At 32.5% G+C, this 21,419-nt stretch overlaps 1 protein-coding gene and 2 long non-coding RNA genes across 3 annotated transcripts; 1 reads left to right on the forward strand and 2 right to left on the reverse strand.

Annotated features, from left to right (window-relative positions):
• Positions 1-1,964: 1,964 nt before the first annotated feature.
• Positions 1,965-3,197, reverse strand: LOC122536920. The gene is made up of 4 exons (XR_006308512.1): positions 2,961-3,197; positions 2,849-2,879; positions 2,203-2,473; positions 1,965-2,119 (listed from the first exon to the last, which is right to left on the reverse strand). It is a non-coding gene; the product is annotated as an uncharacterized LOC122536920 (long non-coding RNA).
• Positions 3,198-4,251: 1,054 nt separating this feature from the next.
• LOC122537328 lies at positions 4,252-5,335 on the forward strand. The gene is made up of 4 exons (XR_006308602.1): positions 4,252-4,437; positions 4,595-4,922; positions 5,009-5,166; positions 5,250-5,335. It is a non-coding gene; the product is annotated as an uncharacterized LOC122537328 (long non-coding RNA).
• A 712-nt stretch (positions 5,336-6,047) lies between these two features.
• Positions 6,048-8,058, reverse strand: LOC122537320 (the record flags this gene model as incomplete). Its single annotated transcript, XM_043670407.1, has 5 exons — positions 6,048-6,239; positions 6,741-6,926; positions 7,092-7,310; positions 7,416-7,616; positions 7,963-8,058. Coding segments are annotated over 5 exons (822 nt in total), but the record flags the coding sequence as incomplete, so codon positions are not given.
• Between the last annotated feature and the right edge of the window lie 13,361 nt (positions 8,059-21,419).

A 21,419-nucleotide genomic window follows, 5' to 3' on the forward strand; every position in this document is an offset into this window, starting at 1 on the left:
CCTAACAGTCGCCCTATATTTAAAAAATGGCNACCTAAACTAGAGAGGACATCCCGGGACGCCTCCGACACCCGAGCTTAACACACAACTTTCACACTCTAATTTACGTACCATTCTCCTGAAATCGACTGACAATGGCTAGCGAACATTGCGTAAAATGTGATTAATACACGTTTATATTTACAGTTATATGTGACATATTAATAACTGAGAAAAAAATATATGTAACTTTTATAGAAATTACAAGTGCAAGTTAACTCGTAATTATTATATTGTATCATATTATATAATTGATAGTATAATTAATAATACACAATTACAGTGTATTTAATAAGTATTATTATAATAAATTCGTATTTCAAATATTTTAAATATTCATAATGAAAGAAACAATAGAAACGACGCACTTCTACATCCTAACCACACATGCATGCGGAAAATACGTCGTGCACGATACGCTAACACATTGTCAGTCGCTGGGAAATTTTTTATAAAATTACAAACTATGGTCATCGTGCCCAATGTCTTTCACCCACCCAAGTAGCACCTGGGCACGTGAGTGAGATCCTGACAATCAACACGGAAGGGGTTAAACCTAAAAATCCTGAACTAAAAAAAATAGTTAGTTTGTGTAATTTATATCTAACGGACTATTACATTACGTTATTTTTGTAATGACTCTACTCTTTCAGAAATTATTCAAATATTTTGCAAGAGAATAAAGACAAAGAATTGAATTTATTAAAAAAAATATGAAATCTAACAATTGATTAAAACAATCAAAATGAAACAATTGACTCTAAATTAAATATTAACAGAAACAATCTCAGGCGACTTCTTCATCAAAGCATATTTTCGAAAATGTCAAGAACAGTGTCAAAACTTGTTGCTTTGATTCAAAAATCGGCCTGTCGCGAAGTATCTTCTTGCACATAAAATTTCATACATTTTTCTACGGAAAGAATTCTAACCTATTATATTTCAAATTCTACTGAACTTTATAATTATAAAACTCAATTCATTAAATCATTTAATACTACTATAAACAGGAAGATGAAATTGAAAATTATTATAACAATTATTAATTATTGTAACAAAACATATCACCAGTATCAATATGTAATAACTGCATCTTTCATAGCAATGAAGTCGGAGGGTATCCGTCTTCTCTACTATGAAATGCTCAAACGAAATCGTTTTAATAATATTTATTTATAGATATTTATAATTTATCTGTTCATATGGATATTCATATGGATATTTTACTTTTGTAAACATATTTATACTAAAGGTACTTTAATTTTATAAGTAATTACTATAAATGTATATATTACAATTGTTAAAATCGCGATGTGCAAGAAGCCCTACCCTGATCTAATACATAAAAAATCTGAAAAAACTGTTACTACTCACAGGTACAAAAAGTACCCGCGGTCACTATGCTCATCAAAAATTCTACGTATACAACCAGTCACTCGTGCCGATTCGGACCTTTCATCCTACGACATGGTTGAGTGACCGGAGGAACATAAATGCATGCGACTCACGGGATGGATGTGAGGAACGTTATCACCGATGCTGCACTGAAGCAGAGAAAGTTATCTTGAAGATTTTCATCAAGTAGAGAACCACTGGGACTCCCATGGTAGAAGTGAACTCCGTGAAAAATTTCTTAAAAAACACAAAACATTTTCTTTCTAAAGACACAGTATTATTTGTGGTAAGTAATTTAAATTTTAATAATGATAAAAATTGGAATCATTTAAAATGTTTTTGTTTCATAATTATAATTTTACATTCATCTGTAGTATATTACATTCAATTGTAGTAGTTTATAAGTATAATTTTACATTCAATAATAGAAAGAGAACTAAAGAGAATAAAATTTGAATACAACATGCTAAAGTACTTACGTTTTTAACTTTTGAAGCTCGTAAGATTCTTACAGGATCAGGGAAAGTGGAGACTCTAGAAGATCTGTAACAAAACATTAAACATTAGAATTTATATTTAAAAGCAAAATCTTAAGTTGGAGGTAATGAAAGATTCTTACATTATTGACTTTAGAGCCACCGTTGGATTTTCCCCAAAAAATGCAAAACTTGATGCTGTGAAGCGTCTGTAACAAACATCAAACATTATACTTTGTTGTCAAAGTTGAAAAATTGAATAAATTGAGATAGAATACATAAAACTACTTACTATCTTGATCTCCAGGAGAGATCTTATCCTCTTGAGCACTGACTCTAACAGCGAAACCGAATATTGAACAGAAGAAAATACAAAAAAAGAAAAATAAAAGACTATCAACGCGCGCGTTTGCAGACTCACTGACTCTAACTTCGCGAATTACAATTTGAATGGATTGAATTAATTAATTTAATGAGAGCCATTTTGCTCAGAAAAATATAAAAAAAATTTCGCAACAAACACTAACTCTACCAACCACATTGCGCACGGTCATAAAAATTTTCTGAAATTCAACAACCGAATAAAATTACTATTTTAATTATTAAATACGTACATTCTTAATAAATTATTGAATTTAGTATTAGAATTGTTAAAAATTACGCAGTATGGAGTTAAAGAATCAATAAATAAATAGAAAATAGTTATAAAAGAAGAGTGTGTGTAAAAGCATATAATAAAATAAATAAATATATATATATGTAACAATAAATCAATCAATTACAAGATTACAATATTTGTAATGGTTAGAATTGAAATTAAATTTTGATATAAAATTATAAATAACTTTTAGCATAATATATTCTGTTCAAACGTTTATATGCGATTATTTCTTTAATTGTTGAAAATTATATGTCATAATTATTTGGTTAAATCTTACCTTGTCTTGAAGCCAAAAATGTACGTTTTATCTTAAAAATACAAAATACATACACAAAATCTAAAAACTATTGATTTATATTTTATATTACTCGAAAATATTTGAATAATACCTCTTTCTGGATAATTGTTTTGGAAAATACTTTCTTCTTCACAGATGAGGTGTCACTCCTTTCCGCCATGTTTGCCGCTGAAAAATCGATCATGAGAAATATCGATTAGAGTCCGAGAATCACAGGAAGTATATTGCGTGTTTCATCGTTGGGGCGCTGTAATCGCGTATTTCGCAGGGAATGAATAACTTGGAATAAAAAATCAAACACAAAATTCATAAGAAATTCTTAAAAAAGAACAAACAAATTCACACACTCGACGAAAAATTGTCAATACTTTAAACTGGGACATGAGGAATTTTATTATATTACGCACTAAAACTATTATTTAGGTTATTAAATACGTACATCCTTACTAAATTACTGTTGAATTTAGTAGTCGAATTAAGAATTACACAATATAAGGTTAAAGAATCAACAAATGAATAGAAAATGTCACAATGGAAATAAAAGCATATTATGTATATATATAATAAAAAGGCATATTACAAGATCACAATATTTGTAATGGTTAGAATTGAAATTAAATTTTGGCATAAAATTATAAATAACTTGCAGCATAGTGTGTTCTGTTTAACCATTTATATGCTATTATTTCGTTAATTGTTGAAAATATAAATATAACTTGTATTATTTGGTTAAACCTTACCTTGAGTTGAAGCCAAAAATGCACGTTTTATCTTAAAAATACAAAATACATATACAAATCTAACTACTATTGATTCATAGTTTTATCTAAGAACTTTTAGATAATACCTTTTTTTAAGTGATTTTTCTGAATAACACTTCTTTCTTCACAGAGGAGATGTGATGCTATTTTCCGCCATGTTCCCCTTTTTAAAAATCGATCGTGAGAAATATCGATTTCGTTCGAGAATCGTAGAAGGTGTATTACGCGCCGTGTAGCTATAATAGTTAAATAATTTAAACTTAATACGCGCGCTTAATTTCGAATCTAATTTGGAATATAAAATAACAATGCTTATAGAAATATTTATTTGACACGTCCAATCCTTTATATAGAATAACTTTTAATTTTCTATTGGCAGATATATCAGCAATTAGTTTCACCTTTTCGCCACAACGTGGCGCTAGTGTTTCTCACCCCGTAAAACAGTGAAATTTTCATTTGCGAAAAAAATTAATTTAGAGAATTAAATTACAAACTTTTATTATTTTGTCTTGTTAACTGGATGCCCAGCTTTCTTTTTATGCCCTATTTGAGACATAAAATGAGCAAATAAAAATTGTTTAAAATAATTAGTATGCCTTGCTTGCCGACAGATGGCGTCACCATACCCAAACCGAGTGAGTTGCACCAATTTGAAAAAAACCGTAATTAAGAGGAATAATTTGTCAAGTTTTGAAATTGTGTCATCCGTTTAAGACTCTTAGTTTTTGTTGTATGTTCTACGGTTCAAAATGTAATAATAAATATTTTTAAAATTCATCATCGTTAGATGGGATAGCCAAGACGGTAAGTGCTACTTAGTGCTTATATGAATATTTTGTATTTTTTTTTTTGTATGTATTTTTTTTTTTTTTGTATCTCTTTGTGCCTTACTGGGAGCAAAATCTGTTTCTAGTCAATCTCTAAACTATTATTATTCTTCTTTAAATATTTCTGATTACAGGGGCACTTAGTCTCAACGCACTTAACCTTAAATCATGGATTTTTCCACTCAGTATGTTCTTTCCAAAGCTCAGCGATCACAATTCCATACATCAGAACGAGCAATTATATTAGACTCCATCTAAAAGTACTTGGATTCAAGCATACATTGTTGAAATTAGCAACTTATTGGCTCGTTGAATATCAGATTTATATCTACAACTTATTAAGGCTAAGTTTGCTCATACCAGGACAGTAAGCACACAGTTGACAAGTTAACTGACTACGGAAGTGAATATCAAATCTCATTCTCTGGAAATTCGACGAATCATTTCTAAATCCAAATGCATGTATGTGTATCTGTAACGTGTTCCTTATTCCACACTCCCGCATTCTTGAAGAGCTTGCTAGACAAAATATTAAACTAATTTTCCAGATCACTTCTATTAGAGCAACTCTAAATGATCCAGGATATGCACACATCTTGAGCTTTTGTTGTAAGATGTATATCCAATCCAAAGACATTCCAAACATACCTAAATCCACATAAATTATGATAATACATCTTACTGGATATATCTGTCAACAGAAAAAGTATTAAAAGTTATTCTATATAAAGGACTGGACGTGTCGAATAATTATTTCTATAAATATTGTTATTTTTTATCCCGAGGTAGTTTCAAAACGCGCGCACATTGGGATTAGACTAGTAAACGATTACAGCGCTACTACACGAAGAAATACGTAATACACTTCCTACGATTCTCGAACGAAATCGATATTTCTCGAATGATCGATTTTTAGCGGGAAGCATGGCGGAAAGTAGCACACCATTTGTAAAAAAAGAAAGTGTTTTCCAGAAAAATCAAAAGAAAGAAGACCAAAAGTTCTCAGGTAAAAATATAAATCAATAGTTGTTAGATTTGTGTATGTATTGTGTATTTTAAAGATAAAACGTACATTTTTGACTGAAGGTAAGATTTAACCAAATAATTGTTAGATGTTATATTTATAATTTTCGACAATTAACGAAATAATAGCATATAAATGTTTAAACAGGACACACTATGCTGAAAGTTATTTATAATTTTATACCAAAATTTAATTTCAATTCTAACCATTACAAATATTATTGATCTTATAATATGACTACCTTTTTATTATATATATACATAATATGCTTTTATTTCTATTGTAACATTTTTTATTCATTTGTTTTTTATTCATTAATTCTTTAATCTCATACTGCGAAATTCTTGACAATTCAAATATTAAATTCAACAATAATTTATTGAAGATGTACGTATTTAATGATTAAAATAATAATTCTCATTAAGCCAATAACCTCCAAAATATGGGACACAAAAAAGCATTGGATGTCGGTCTATCCTAGTTATTGAATGATCCGTGTTATATATTTATATTATAAAATTACCATTGTTATTAATAACATAAAAACTAAATACATGTATATCTTCAATTAATTTTTTATTTAAATTATTTTTTATACACGCTGTACAATTGTAATTTGTTTTAACAAATATAAGTTACATAACATGAATTACTTGAAATTCATGTGTAGGCTGCTGTATTTGTCTCTTCTGTTTAAGGTAATTATACCAATCAACAAAGCAGCAATAAAATATAATATCCTCTTTGTCTATATCCTAGAAATCATAATAAATTCTTTACATTGCTATATCATCTTCTATAATTTATTATCTTTATTAAAATCAAGGAATAAAGAATAAATTATTTGCATTTGATGCTATTGCAATCACATATTTATTTAAAACAGAGATTTGTACAATTTAAAATCTGTCTTGAAATCTGTATGTTCACAGACCAAGTATATATTTTGTCTATGGCTGTGGTTTTTAAATAAAGAAATATTATCAACAGTAGGAAATTAATCGAGTATATTGAATGTTGGTTTCATAGATGGCGGAAGAATTAAATCACAAACAAGATATGCGTTATATTCGATCCAGCAAAGATCATTTGAAACAGAAAGAAATTAAACAACTTTTAAACATTAGACTGTTGATAAAATCTTGATGAAAAGAATTAGAAATGAAAACAATAATTTATATTTTATCTTTGTTCTGTTAGTTAATATCATACGGTAAAATATAATTATAGAAGAGTACGAATTTATTTTTACTTACTAATGTCGCCGACACTTTTAAAGAAGGAAATGTGTCTAATGTAGGAATTGGATCCAATTCTCCAGGTACTTCTTGTTCTTTTGTTTTGGGTCTTCTATCTTCTCTGTCTTGATCTTCCATCGTATCATCAGTTCTCGTTTCAGAATCAGTAACTTCAGAATCGTCAATTTTTCTTTGCTTTTTTATCTACAAATAGTTAAAAATAGTTCTTAAAGAACCAAAGAAACTTTGATTATCAATTATTATATATTATTGAACTATAAATTATATATTATTGTACTATAAATATGATTTTCATTTTATTTTCGTTTCGTGTTTTACTAAATAGCAAATTCGTTAATAGTAACGTACCCAAAGACAATAATCTAACAAAATCCAACCTTGTATGAGGTACATGCTCATACAGAAGATGGACATCAAACACATGACAAAATTATGAATAAAAATTGGGTGTTCTAGCAATTCTTCGTCAGTGACTAAAGTTATGTCGAGATACCAATCTACGTGCTTCATTTCGATTATTCCAAGTGTTAACATTAGACTAGCAGCCACGAAACATCCAATAAGAACCTGCGTGTATTCGTGTTAAATATCTTGTACACAATTATTAATTTTAAATGTTATTGCATTATAAATAGTGTTACGGACAACATATAAAAATGCAGGATTACTAACAATTCTCGGATCTTTCATAAAGAAGTCCGTGAAAATCCAAATATTTGCGAATATTAGGCTTGCGAGCATGCACAAGAAATAGATTAAAAATATTGGATTTGCTTCTTCGGGCACGTGAGGAACGGATTCATCTTCTTTCAAAAACTGTCTATTCAGATGATGATGGATGTGATGGAAAAGTATTATTGCGAGCCCGATAATCTACACAAATTTCCTATAATTACAAACATAATTGAAGATACAGGGAAACACAAATAACATATAATTTAAACATATTTTTTCCATTCATTAAATGAAATATGATAAATGGAATATTTTTTGCTCATTATTGTTTCATCTGTCGATGACCAGCACTAAATATTGTTTCTTATTTATTATATCATTAACTACAGTATTCTTTGTAATACATCCGACAGTGTTTGTTGTAAAAATCATGATTTCTGTTTCTCCTTGAGCTATTAAGAGCTGGCTAGGAATGAAAATTTCAAAGATTCTTCGGCCACGCATACCACGATTTTATGAAATTCAAAGTAGTTGATGTACTCACTGATTTATTAATTAAATTATCTTGTTGGTCCTGAACTCTACCGAGTTCATGTGGAAAATTAAAACGAACGAAACACTCTGTCTTATCTTCGAATCGTGTAAAATTTCAATCGTGAAAAAGCAGAGGAGAAAGAAAAGAGATAGAATGAAATCGAGCGCTGACACGCAGCTTTTTCACGTTGGCGCGTGACGAGATCTCGTTCTCGATTACGTAACAATAACAATATAAAAAGCCCTCGTTGATACATCGTTGAATCATCCTCGCGACATTTTGCTAACACAAGAGTCGTACCGTGAAAATAGGTCACACGATTGCGCGTGTGTTCACGCGTGTGCCTTCGATTCGCACTTCCTGCTCGCAACTAGACACTCTTGGCTCTAAACAACGATTTAAACAATACGCAACGTGCGATAATACGTGATTGGCTAGCGAAATTGGATCGAGCATGAGCGTTGATCAAAGAGGAAGACGAGGAACGACTCGAGTCACCGGGTAATATTTGTGTTATTGGAATAAACGTGGTTACATTTCATAAATATTTTTGCATTCTTCGATCGTGTCGTTTTAACCGAGTTTTCGTGACACTTTCTCGCTGCTTTGCGAAATTCTCTTTCATCGCGAACTAGATAAACGGGACCTACTGAGTTGAGATAGCGTTCTAGCATTTGTGTGAGAATAAATTCTTCTCTTTAATAATAAACTTTTAATTATATTTAATTATATTTATTAATATATTTAATTATATTATTAAAAGTTATTATTATTAAGATATTTTTTAATTACAATAGAATTTTTACATATAATTTTTATTCTATATATAATTATATATATCTATATAGATTATGATTGTTTTTTATATTTTTAATACTTATAGTATGTGAAAGAATTTTAGGATTATTATTATTAATTAGTACAAATTATGAATTTGGTCATCAAAAAATGAAATTTTTAAATTTAATGTTTTAAAATGGTTGAATTAATTTTTATAATTTATTTAACAATAATAGTTTATTTATTTGATTTTATTATTTTAAGAAATTTAATTTATCTAATTATAATTTTTTTTTAAATTTTAATATATTAAATTGAAGAATAATTTTTTTTAATTTTAGTTTAAATTATTATTCTACTGGATTAATCATTATAATAATTTTAATTTTTAGAATTATTATTATAAATTTAAATTTTATTAATTTAAAAAATTATTGTTTATTATTAAAGAGAGTGGAATTACGAGTAGGAAATTGTATAAGTAATTATTAACTCTTTTCGAATTAAAAAATAAATGTTCTCAATGAGTTATTAACAAGTATAATATTGTTCTCAAATGCCGTGTAATGAAATATCGTTTATGTCGTGAATGTTGTATAATTTTTCTACAGGGGAATTTTAAAAAGTCGTAGATTATTTCGTATTTTTCTGTAATTGCCGAAACATTTTCTTTCTCAAAATGATATGTGATCTCTGAATTTAATGATACGTATACGTATATTTCACAACAGTAATAAATACTCGTGTCATTTTACAATGTTGTATGTCGAATTTCCGAGAATAAATAATGTAAAAAAAAAAAATGAAAGAAATGGTTATGTTAACACGGTGAGCTTACGAATTGAAAAATGTGCAGGCCAGCGTGAACCACATGAGAGAGATTCTTGTTCCGTTCGAATTTCACTCTGTCTCTATGATAAATACTGGCGATTTTTGCAATTTCGCGAAGTTTCTCCAAAGCTTTTTCGTCATCCGCGATTTTGTTCGACATTTCTTCTTTCGACGATACAAATAACAGAATGGACGGGTGCCATTAATTCAGGTGCCAGATAATTTTATTCGCAATGAATATATGAATCGTGGTCAATATATTGATAGTCTGCTACGTTCATTGACCACATGTTGGCATTCTGCATTATTCATTAGGTACTATATTACTATATTTTTCATAGCTGAATGAAAAACAAGTCACTCTGTTGTTAAATTAATTATATACGCACAAGTTTTCTTTCTCAAATGTAATAATGGGAGAAAGTGAAAGAAAAGAAGGAAGATGTATTCTCTTCTAAAGCATATTTCCCCACTTGTATTTTATATTTATCACGCTACAAGTAGATGTTCCCGATTTCTGATCCAATTTACTGAATATTTATCTCGTTTCGCTATATTTCTACTCTCAAATACCAATAAATTTCCAGGTCGTTCAATCTTATCTCTTTCATATAATAAAATTTCATTTATTCGTTTTACGTACACGTGATTGTTACTCTGATATTATTATTTCATATAAAAAAAGAACATTTTCTTATCATCTGAAAAAAGTAGTTTCTTCTTAAGGGAATATTGATCATCTAATACTTTATCATCTATCTTTATCTTAAATTATGTTTCTACGCGCGAATGTAACACACAATTATCACAAACAATTGTCGAAACACGCTTAATCACCCAAAGAACAATTAATACTGTTGGCAAGTTCATTTACTGTTCCACAAAGCTGTTTCAATATTTTCCTATTAAGAGCAAGATCAGATCAATGAATATCAGATCTCATCGTGAAGAAAGGAGTAACTGTACTTCACAAACGAACATATTCATGCTCATGAATGGATAATGATGACATAGAAACAGTATCTAACACCATTCAATCTTCTCTTATGCTCAATCTCCGCATCTCACGCAGTTTCGACAATAAACCCATTCAAATTCCACAGCGTGTCCGTTTTAACCAGAAATGTTGAAAGCTCTGATGGACCAACATAACTTTCACAAATCAAGATGCAAAGAAACTTGTTTCTGCTTTTTTATGATGCATCAATATATATTTCCCTGAGCAGTACTCAATGTACTTCTAAGCCGCGGATTTTTATTATGCGTATGTAGGAAATTTTAAAGTGCAAAATTATACAAGTGTGTGCATCAATATCAGGAAACACATAAAACACGTAAAATGCTGATAAAGATAATCTTTGAGATTTGAGGATAATGTGTTTGCTTGAAACACAAGCAACATGGGAAAATAATACTAGCAATTTGAATTCAATTCGAAGATCGAGAATCTGTTGCCATGTGCGCTATACATACTTTCTACAACATTTAGTATGTAAAACAATTTTCCACCGAAATTCTGTTACTTGAAAATTATATTCGCATAAACAAATCCACTAGTTATTAATCACCTTAGAACGCCATATACTCATTCTGCCTGAGAACACCTCAGACATCTCGATTATTTCTCTTTTTATCCATCACTTCATTTCTCATGATTCTTTTCCCATCGTCGCGTGTTTGAATCATCTTTCAAAAATTTTCCAAGTATCCGCGACGTTTCGAAAGCATCGACAAAAAGCAAAGCGCGACGACAGCCCTTTATAGATTCTGATTCCAAGTAGAAATAGCTTTTATAATGAAAGCGAACACTTTATACCGTCTCGTAACAGGCGTACGATCAAGTTCGAGTGTGCAGGTTGCGCCACAAAAATTCCAAAATCATTTCCTTCTTCAAAGTGAGATCGAAGGGGCAGTGTCATATATACAGCGAATTGAAAACTCGCGCTTCCGATTCTCGGAACGATTAAGAATAGGTTTAATTGCTATTAGAAAGTAGCGAGAACCGTCACTTTGTTCGTTTCATATCTATCGAATTCCTCCGTCCCGAAACTTTTACTTTTTATTGGGGTTTGATATTTAGGCTGAAATTTAGGATTGTGATCACGAAAGAATTATGTAAATGGTAAAGGTTTTATTGACTGTTACTATCAGTTTCCAGCATTGATAAATTCTATGGCGTAAGATATGTGAATTTTCAAGAACTTTAAGCCAGTCGATTATTTGGCATGATATTATGAGAAATCATAATTTGTCAATTCTCAGTTCATCAGTGCAATTAATAGTTGGTCAGTTATTGTCCTTTAATTTCCCAAATAGTCGAGCTTAATATCGTGTATAAATTTAAACCAAAGAAATATATAGAATATATTTAACAGTGAAAATTGCAACAGAAATATTCTTCGCCGTGAATATTCTTCGTCGTGTAAATTGTTTCATCAATGATACTGGGAAACAATGAAAATCCATATTTATTTCATATCATGACGCAAGAATCAGATAATGAGAGTCTTTACGCAATCCTTGTAATTTATCGCGCATTCTTGACTATAATGAAAAGAAAAACTGTATTTTTTTAAATTCCTTGCGGAATGATTAAACTCCATCAACAGCTGGGGTAAGAACACCGGAATATACCGTACTTGTGGCTCATCAATGGCGCCATAGTTCCTTTCTCCGTCATCTGAATAACCTTGACGGTCCCCTGCTGGAGAAAAATCTATTTTTTCGAAATTCTACCAGCATTTCCGAGTAAATAAATCGATAGCGTGGATGCAACGTTATGAAGAATTATGAGAATTCTATGAAACGATTTACGGAAGAATGGAGCGATAATCAAAAAGAAAATTTGAGCAATTTTCAACAAGTGAACGATTTGAGAATCCATTCCTGTATTGATTAATGTAAAGATATTTGTGGAACGTAAACTGCAAATAAAATCAGGACGAAAGCACTTGTATTCTTACTGAAGCAAAAATCCTGCGTCTTTTCGCATGTGTGGTTTACACCCTTCGAGATCGGGATCGGAATCAACAAAGTTTACGTAGCAAGTTATCTCACCCTCGTATCTCACCATCGAAGGGTAGAAAAGGGTTGTTTGTACTTCTCATTGAAGGAAATATCAACAAAGAAACGTGCTTGACATAAGCAATGTTTTCATGGTATCAAAGACGTGCTCGCAATAATATTTCCGGCTAATATCGAAGGAAAGAGAAATTCCAATCTTTACCGATATAATCACGATGGTCTCGTAACGCTGCTAATGAAATTCCAAAATGTTTAACACACGTGGTATTTTCACCATCCCGTATATGTAGTTGAATTTAACATTTATTAGAAGAAAGTCGAATAATCCATGTTTTAGTAAATTTTAGAAAATTCCTATTATTTTAATAACACTTGTTATATTATTTTATTAAATTCCTATTATTTTATTAATACTTGTTATATTATTTTATTAAATTCCTATTATTTTATTAATACTTATATAGCTTATATTATTTTACTAAATTCCTATTATTTTATTAATACTTGTTATATTATTTTATTATTACTTATATAGCTTATATTATTTTACTAAATTCCTATTATTTTATTAATACTTATATAGCTTGTGTTATTTTATTAAATTCTTATTATTTTATTAATACTCGTTATACAAGTTAATATTTAATTTAATAGTATTAAACAGTAGGTTTCAAGTTCATTGTAATTCGTTAAATTGTTAAACAGTAAATTACTGTAGTCATTTGTAATCTAATGATAATAGCTGAGGATCAAGTTAATTGAAGATTAAAAATTGAAGGTTAAAATGGTTGTAGGGGTTGAAATATGGAATGGCTGAGGCAGCACCCTTGTCTGGATCGGTTTCTCTAGGATCGTGGCAAGCGTTAACCCAGTTACGACATTTATTACGTTCTAGGGAGCGCGTTATTAGCGGGTATGAGCGGCCGCATTGAACACCGGGCTCTTTGTCGGCGAGACGATTTAATATTCATGCGGGCTGGCGTTGCTTCTTCGCGACGAAATTGCGTCTGAAGGCTTCACTGGCTCGTGAACGATGTTTTTATCGCTTTTTCTCGTGTTTTTAATGAGCGAATAACGCAACCCAGTAAACGTTGATTAAGCGAGAGACATTATTTCAACGCCACGTCTCTCGTTTAAAACCGAGGTCGCTGATGATTTAACCCTTTCCGCCTGTTTCCGTCTAAAGATGGTCGCTGCAATCACTTTGTTTACATATTTCCATTTCTTCCTTTCTTTCGTCTTTTGTTGGTTCTTCTCTCGATAAACGAAGGAGCTTTGATAATGAAATTCAACGTGAAACAGGTCACAAATACACGTCCATCTTTTGTAATATTGTACAGAGTTGTTTTTACACTCGTGAGTTGATACGTTTACTGTTGAATGTTCATTGTGTAACCATTATTAAATAAGAAACAAATAAATTTAACAAATTAATTTAACATACAACAGAGATAATAAAATATGGGTGTTTAATTATTATGAAATTTTTGGAACTTTGTGGTTTTCAATTTCAGTTTCTTTCTAATTTTACACATCCTCTGAAAATATTTTAGAAGAATATTTTGGTCTGTTCTATCTCCGCGTGCTTTTTAAATTGCTTTTACAAACGAGACAAAAGTATTCTAAAATACGAATTATTTCACAATTCTCGGAAACGTACGTTTTCGTTTTATTTCTGATCGATCATGATCACTTTTTCTCTCCCTGTTGTTCCGGTTAAATTTTCAAAGTCGTGGAATCATTAATTATCTGTAATTCATCAACCATTGGACTTTAATCTTCGTCACTTTGAAATTGCGTAGCATAGAAATATAAATATCACGGTTGCTTTTCCATTAAAAATCAGACGAACACCGTATTAAGTTTGCGATGACGTAAGTCGACCGATCACAGTAATGAAAATGATTCAGAATTTCACTTGGAATGCATGGATGACTTGGATGAATATTATTTACGCTCAGAAAAATTACTTTCACTCCAACGTTAGATTAATGTTAGATTAATAACAATTAATAAGAATTAATTTTATTTTTTATTTATAATTAGATTAGTAAATTAGACTAATAACTTTTTGGATCGGCACTATTACGATTTCATTGATATTTCGAAACGAAGACAGAAAAAAAAGTTGAACAAACATGTGACTAAATTGAAATTGATGTGAAATAATGATTCATTCATAATATCATAAATGAAATAAATATATTAACATTAAAATATTGTGCTTTGACAATACTTCCAGTTGTTATAAATTGCTAAAGATCTATTACGCATCTGTAGCAATACTATTTCTTTTAAAAAAAGTGAATCATGAAATACTAGAGTCGTATCACGTATTATACATCTGAGCATAAATCAAGAATAAAAAAAAAAAAGAATTCAGAGTAAAGTCTATATCTGAAGCAATTTCAAGGTAAAATATTTAAAGAAAAACATTATCTATTCTCGATTTCTTTTAACCATACAATTCCATAATTTCAGAAATTATATCTACCAAATATTTGAAAAATTAGTTAACGAAATGATTTCAAATGAATAACAAGCCAACTATCAAGTGATCAAGTGATCCGATCGTTGAAACTGAACTTCGCGTAAACTAAATCTTATAAATCTTATGAAAGAAAATGTATTATCCTGGAAGAAAATTAATCGTGGTTTCAATAATGATCTGTCCAATTTGCTTGGAAATTTATTATATCCACGCACTCTCTGCCAACCCTACTTCCAATCTGGAAACACGTACACATGTATAGCGAAAACGTCATTATGGTTGTTACGTGAATTATCCTGTTACGAGCTGGTAAACAGGTATCTAACACAATGTCCGACATCAATAGAGACGTAATTTCACACGAGGCTCGTTCTTGTAACGCGAAGACGTTTAAATCGACACCGGTCATCATCGAAAATTTTCGAATCGATCCCTCATTTGACCTGAACGGCTTTTATTTTTTACCTGCACGTAATTGTTGAACAGGAACGTCGATAACGACGAAATCACGGTACACAAGAAGATTCAACGAGTCGGATCAACTTCGACCTGTTGGATTAAGCAATCGTGTGGAAAAGTGGGACGAGCAGACAGATCGGTTCCGGGTCAAATTGATCGAAAGTCGTGTAAGAAAGTCGCTACAGGTGATACATATTTTGTCGAGAAAATCCTCTTTTATAATACAAAATGACAAAAGGTTTATAAAGGTTTATAAATAATACATAAAATAATACAAAAGGTTTCTTTGGTTTTGTTGATTGGTTGAGAATCGAAGGAAATTGTGAAAATTTCCTTCTTAATTTTTATATTATATAATATTATATATTAATATAATATTAATATTGTTAATATAATATATTTCCTTCTTAATTTTTATATTATATTATATTATATATTAATATAATATTAATATTGTTAATATTATTGTGTTTAATATATTTCCTTCTTAATTTTTATATTATATTATATTATATATTAATATTATTAATATTATTATGTTCAATATAATATATTTTTACGTATTTTACGTTACACAATAATATTCGTGAGTCCGAAAATATTTTGCCAATTTTTAATAGTAAAAAACATTAATCAAGAATTACGATTTGAATCGATTAGTTTAAATTAGTCGCAGTAAACCTGCTCGCAGTTAAAAAAAATAATGCTTCACTCCGTATCACAGAATTATCATTATCAATTAATCGCTTTAGGCCGCTGTGCCATTTTTCAAAGTGCAACAAAATGTTTGAGATACACCGTCAGTGGAGTGATATTATCAAACGAATACACATGGAAACAGAGGCTGAATGATTGGCGCAATTAGAAGAAACGCGAGATTCTCGGAATTCGTCACGAGCTCATTCACGATACCCTTAACAATCTTAAGCGTGAAAAAAGTTCCACGCGGCATCGGGGAGGCAAGCAATCAATTAACTAATCTGTTAATTACCGCCACGAGTCGACAGCTGTGAGCATAGTTCAAAGGAGAACCTCGCGTTCAATGAGACCTTTATCATCAGAGAAAACTGCCATCGTTCCTTCGCGGCACATTCTCTGCCATTTCCTTTTATCGGTCTTTCTCCGTGATCCCTTCTTGAAACGCACTGACAGACCTCGTTAAACCTAATTTTCCTCCGAGTTGTTTGTTTTAATTAGCCTGTTCGGCTGTATTCACACGGCTGAACGCTTATTATTGAGAACAAGAAAATGTTCATAGAGTTTCGAATGTGATGTAATAATATTTTTTAGAACCTAGACACGCAAAATATTTTATTACAGTTACATTTCGCGATTAATCTTTCTTATTTTCATTATTGGAAACTAGTAACAGAGAAATTTTTATTTTACTAAAATATTGTACTTTAGTAAAATTAGAGAAATTGTCATTTTACTAAAATAGTAGAGAAATTGTTAAAATATTGTATTTTAGTGAAATTGTTATTTTACCAAAATATTGTATTTTAGTAAAATTGTTATTTTAGTAAAATACAATGTTTTGGTAAAATAACAATTTTACTAAAATACAATATTTTGATAAAATAACAATTTTACTAGAATATTGTATTTTACTAAAATTGTTATTTTACTAAAATATTGTAAAATAGATATTTGTATCTATACTCAAGAGTCACGCGAGATTCGCAATTACTACTAAAAAGAAACGTGATAGAAGAGAAATAAAAATTGTCTATTACCAGCACGAAACTGAAAAGATAACAGTATCGTGACAAGGATGGCTCATTTTCGATCCAATTAACTACGGTAACTACGATTATCGAGCAAAAGGAACTTACGATTCACGCGACGAACGATCGGACAACGAGGGAAAAAAATGTTAGTCTCTTTATTTCCGAGATTTCTGGCGATTTCTCTGTTCCCTCGTAGCGGTTCCACGCTCGTTCGCTTATTTTCTTTCTTTCTTTCCCCTCGCATTACGCGATCCGCTTGGCGAGCATGGCAAACCGCGGCTCGGCAGGGTCATCCACGTCGCAGGAAACAGGAAATCCTGAGAAGTGAAACCAAGCAGAAACACCGGGAACGCACAGAGCCACCACTGTCTAGGATCCGCAGCGGTAAGACAAGATTGAGGAGGCCTGCTCGTTTCGCTTGGAAATCTCGCTCGCCTCGCTTTGACAGTGAGAGATGCAAATTGTGAAGCAAGCTGGAGAACGTGAGTTCGCCGCGTGACGAATAATCAGAGTACGCCGGCTTCTTACTGCTTTTCACCGCGGAAGAGGGATACGTGTTACGGTAGACGTAATTAACGAATATGAAAATAAACCGCAAGAATATTTTGACATTCAGCAGGTCCACGAGAGATGGAATGACCGTCAGGAAGAAAGAGGAGAGTGGAGGAAAGTTTCATACGAAAAATTCGTGCGTTTCTTAATTTTCAATTTTTATAATTACACGAAACGAAAATAGTCAATATTTCCAGTAGTTTCTTAATTTTCAATTTTTATAACCATAAGAAATGAAAATAGACGTTGATGAAAATTCACATTTCCACAGATATTGATGAAGAAATGAAAGTTGGAAATGTATTTTACGCTTGATGTTGCGTGACATCGATACCTTTCATTCGATATCATTACATTTGTACGTATTCTTATAGGCTGTCGCGAATATTTCACTATACTTATGTACGTTCGTCTAAGAAAATTATCACGCTTCGAAACTGTGTCACCATCAAATACGGAATTCCTGAAGTTTGATACTCTGGATAATCACGCCGCTCCATTCTAGGTAAATGTATTGCGCCAGCGGAAAAGTGTTTCTCGACGCGCGCACCTCTTAATATTTTGCTGCGGTTTCTGCACGCGCATTGAAACGCGACAGTTTATGTGCACCGCGACACGAGAAAGCAAAAGAATGGCACGAGGCACACCGGCGTGTTCTGAGCGATTGCTCCGACCACAAATCGCGATCGCTAATCACGAAATAAGCCTGGCCGGCTGCTGGAAGCCGATCGATAATATGAAATAGCGAGAATAGAAAGCACGTTGCACAATCTCTCGAACGGATACCTTTTGCACTTGTATCGTTCGTTTTTCGATACAAGGTCTTGAGTAAAAGCACGATACGTATTCTTCCGAACTCGTACTTTTGCGCGAACGAAGTTCGTTTTGCTCCTGGCAGAAAAAAAGGAAATTTCAATATTAAAAATAGTTGCGATTGTGTCTCGGTAACGAAACGCAATTGAATCAAGTTACGAAGGAAATTATCAATCAAATTATAGTTTGAAAGTTACAATTAAAAAGAAATAGCTTAATTTCTATTTATATGGATACATTTTATTTCTCATTTTTGTTTTAAAGTATGGTTTAAGTTTCGACGGCTCGTTCAATAGTAGGTAATAAGATCAGCGTTTCTCTAAATTTTCTACAATTTTTCAATTTCAGTTTTATCCACATCAGTGCACCAATTTTCGCAAAATTACGGTTGTGTAATTAATCAAGCGTGCATGTTTTTAATTTTCAATCGACCACGGCGTACCCAATTACCATCCACCGGTATGTGTACGCGCGCCGTGGTGCAAAATCCAGTAAGTTAAAATTACACCCGAGGTAAGGAGAGGATCGAGAGCAGCAGCGAGTATAAACGGCGGTTCTCGTTGGGCGCAATTAAAAATTCAGCATCTCGTTCGTAGATCGAGAGCACCGTAGTACGTGAGCTCGTGTACAGTAAGTACAACAAGTACACCGTGCATCGCCGGAGAGGAGTTTGCCCCGAGCACCGAGCCACGACCTCGGGTCCTCGAATTTCTGCGAACTTCTGTAAAGCTTCCTCAGGCCTTCTCATCCTCCCCCACTTCCCCCCCGTCGATCTTCCGGCCGGCTAACCGACAATTAAACTTTCATAACCTGTTCATTAGCGCGAATTAACACGGTGCACCAACTCATCCGGACTCCACTAATGCAACGCACTTAATTTACAGTGGCGGCCGTCCTCACGCTTGCTGCCGGTGCTGCCAGGTCCCGGGTGTTTGCCGTCCTTCTCCCTGGAGGACGGCGTCGACGAAACGGAGACAGAGGGTAAGTGAGATTATAAACGACACGTACTACTAGACAGAGAGGGTTGGACGGAGGAACGACAGAGGGACATTTAGAGACTGATGGCGCAAACCTTTTAGGCAAACTAATGCACCGAACCTGTTACATCACAGAGGCTACTCGCGGCTATCCGCCATCCTACTTCCATCGTCTCTCTCGCTCTTATCAGAGCCCTCCCCCTCCCCCTCTCCCCCTTTGCATTGCCACGTACTCGTGTACCTACCAGTTTGGATTCATTATGGGAAACGTGCCTTATGCCGAGTCCTTGAGAGAATCGAAACTACCACCGACGCGACTCGAGGAGGGACGAGGTTCGACGACGATCGAACGAAGGTTGCAGAAGGAATCGAAGGAAATTTGGAAAGATTGACTAGAAAAATTGTGTATTAGTGACAGAAACGAGGAGTTCTGCCAGAAAGACATACTGTTAGTTATCTCAGAATTCTTTTTACTTGCGACAGAAGAAGACGATCGATTAATTAGCGAGTTACTCTGATTAACTTCTGATTACATAGTAAATAGTATCATGCTATGAGGTCGATTTTAATATTTACACTTGCAACAGAAGATGATCGATTAATTAGCTAGTTGCTCCAATTAACTTCAAATTACATAGTAAATAGTATCATACTATGAGGTCGATATTTTGATATTTACATTGTTCATTACGTTGATCAGCTCCGTAAGTTGAAAGGCAATGTTATTGTTTGACACTGTTCTTTAAACTGATCTTGACGTCTGCCATTATCACAGAATCAAATGTTGCTTTCCCCAGTAGATTATCAATCGGTATCAAATTAAGGAATTAATAAAAAGTAGAGTTAATCAGCCTGCCATCTAGAGAGAGGTACCATCGAGAAACTCAAGTTCCATGACAGTTCCCACGTGAAATAAATTGAATCTGATCGCGCGAGATGCATTAGCAAAAGGATAGAGAATAAACATTGATCTTTGAGAACTTTATGGTAAACGGGGCCCAATTATCGCGCGTATAGAGCCGTTCCTGCCCGGCCTGCAATTACCTGCACGCCCCCGTCTACCTGTTCGACTAGCGTGCACACATAATTACCGTGGGGAACACGCAATTATTAATTTAGGTGTTACTCTACAGACCTATATGCTAGCTTGCTCCTTTGCGGGACAGCTACGTTGATGAGAATTGTTTCGTTGCCGGTGGAAATTAATATTACGTACGCGCGCTCATTTTACACGGTTGCTCGACGATGCCTCGCGTGTGTTTCTCGATATTACGCGTGGCAAACGACGTCGTTAAAAAAATCGCATAAATGATTACGATATGACGAGGTAAATTAGAGGCGTCTTTTTGCTAGAAATTTGAATCAACTTCTTTTCAGCGATATACTCGTGCACACGATGGTTTAGTTTAGATCGGTACAGAAATTTAATTAAGCCAATTAATCTGCGATGGAGCAGGAAAATAAGACTTTCTATTTAAGTTTTGGCGATTAAACGTTGCCTCGGAGAGCCATTAGGAAATTGTGAATGACTACCTTCGGAAAGTCATTAAGAAATTGTGAATGGCTACCTTCGGAAAGTCATTAAGAAATTGTGAATGACTACCTTCGGAAAGCCATTAAGAAATTGTCAATTACTACCGTCTGAAATTTTATGTTTGAAGTAGAATTTTCAATTCTAAAAGTCGAGATTAAGAGCCTGAGAGTTCAGAACTTCTTGCCGTTATCGGGATAATAATAATAAAAGATACGTGCGCATAAGATATGACACGAATTGGTAACGTAATAAGCGTAAATTTTCTAGGCACGTTT

This window comes from Frieseomelitta varia, unplaced genomic scaffold (assembly GCF_011392965.1).
Source record: "Frieseomelitta varia isolate USP_RPSP 00005682 unplaced genomic scaffold, Fvar_1.2 scaffold_160, whole genome shotgun sequence".
NCBI lineage: Eukaryota > Metazoa > Arthropoda > Insecta > Hymenoptera > Apidae > Frieseomelitta > Frieseomelitta varia.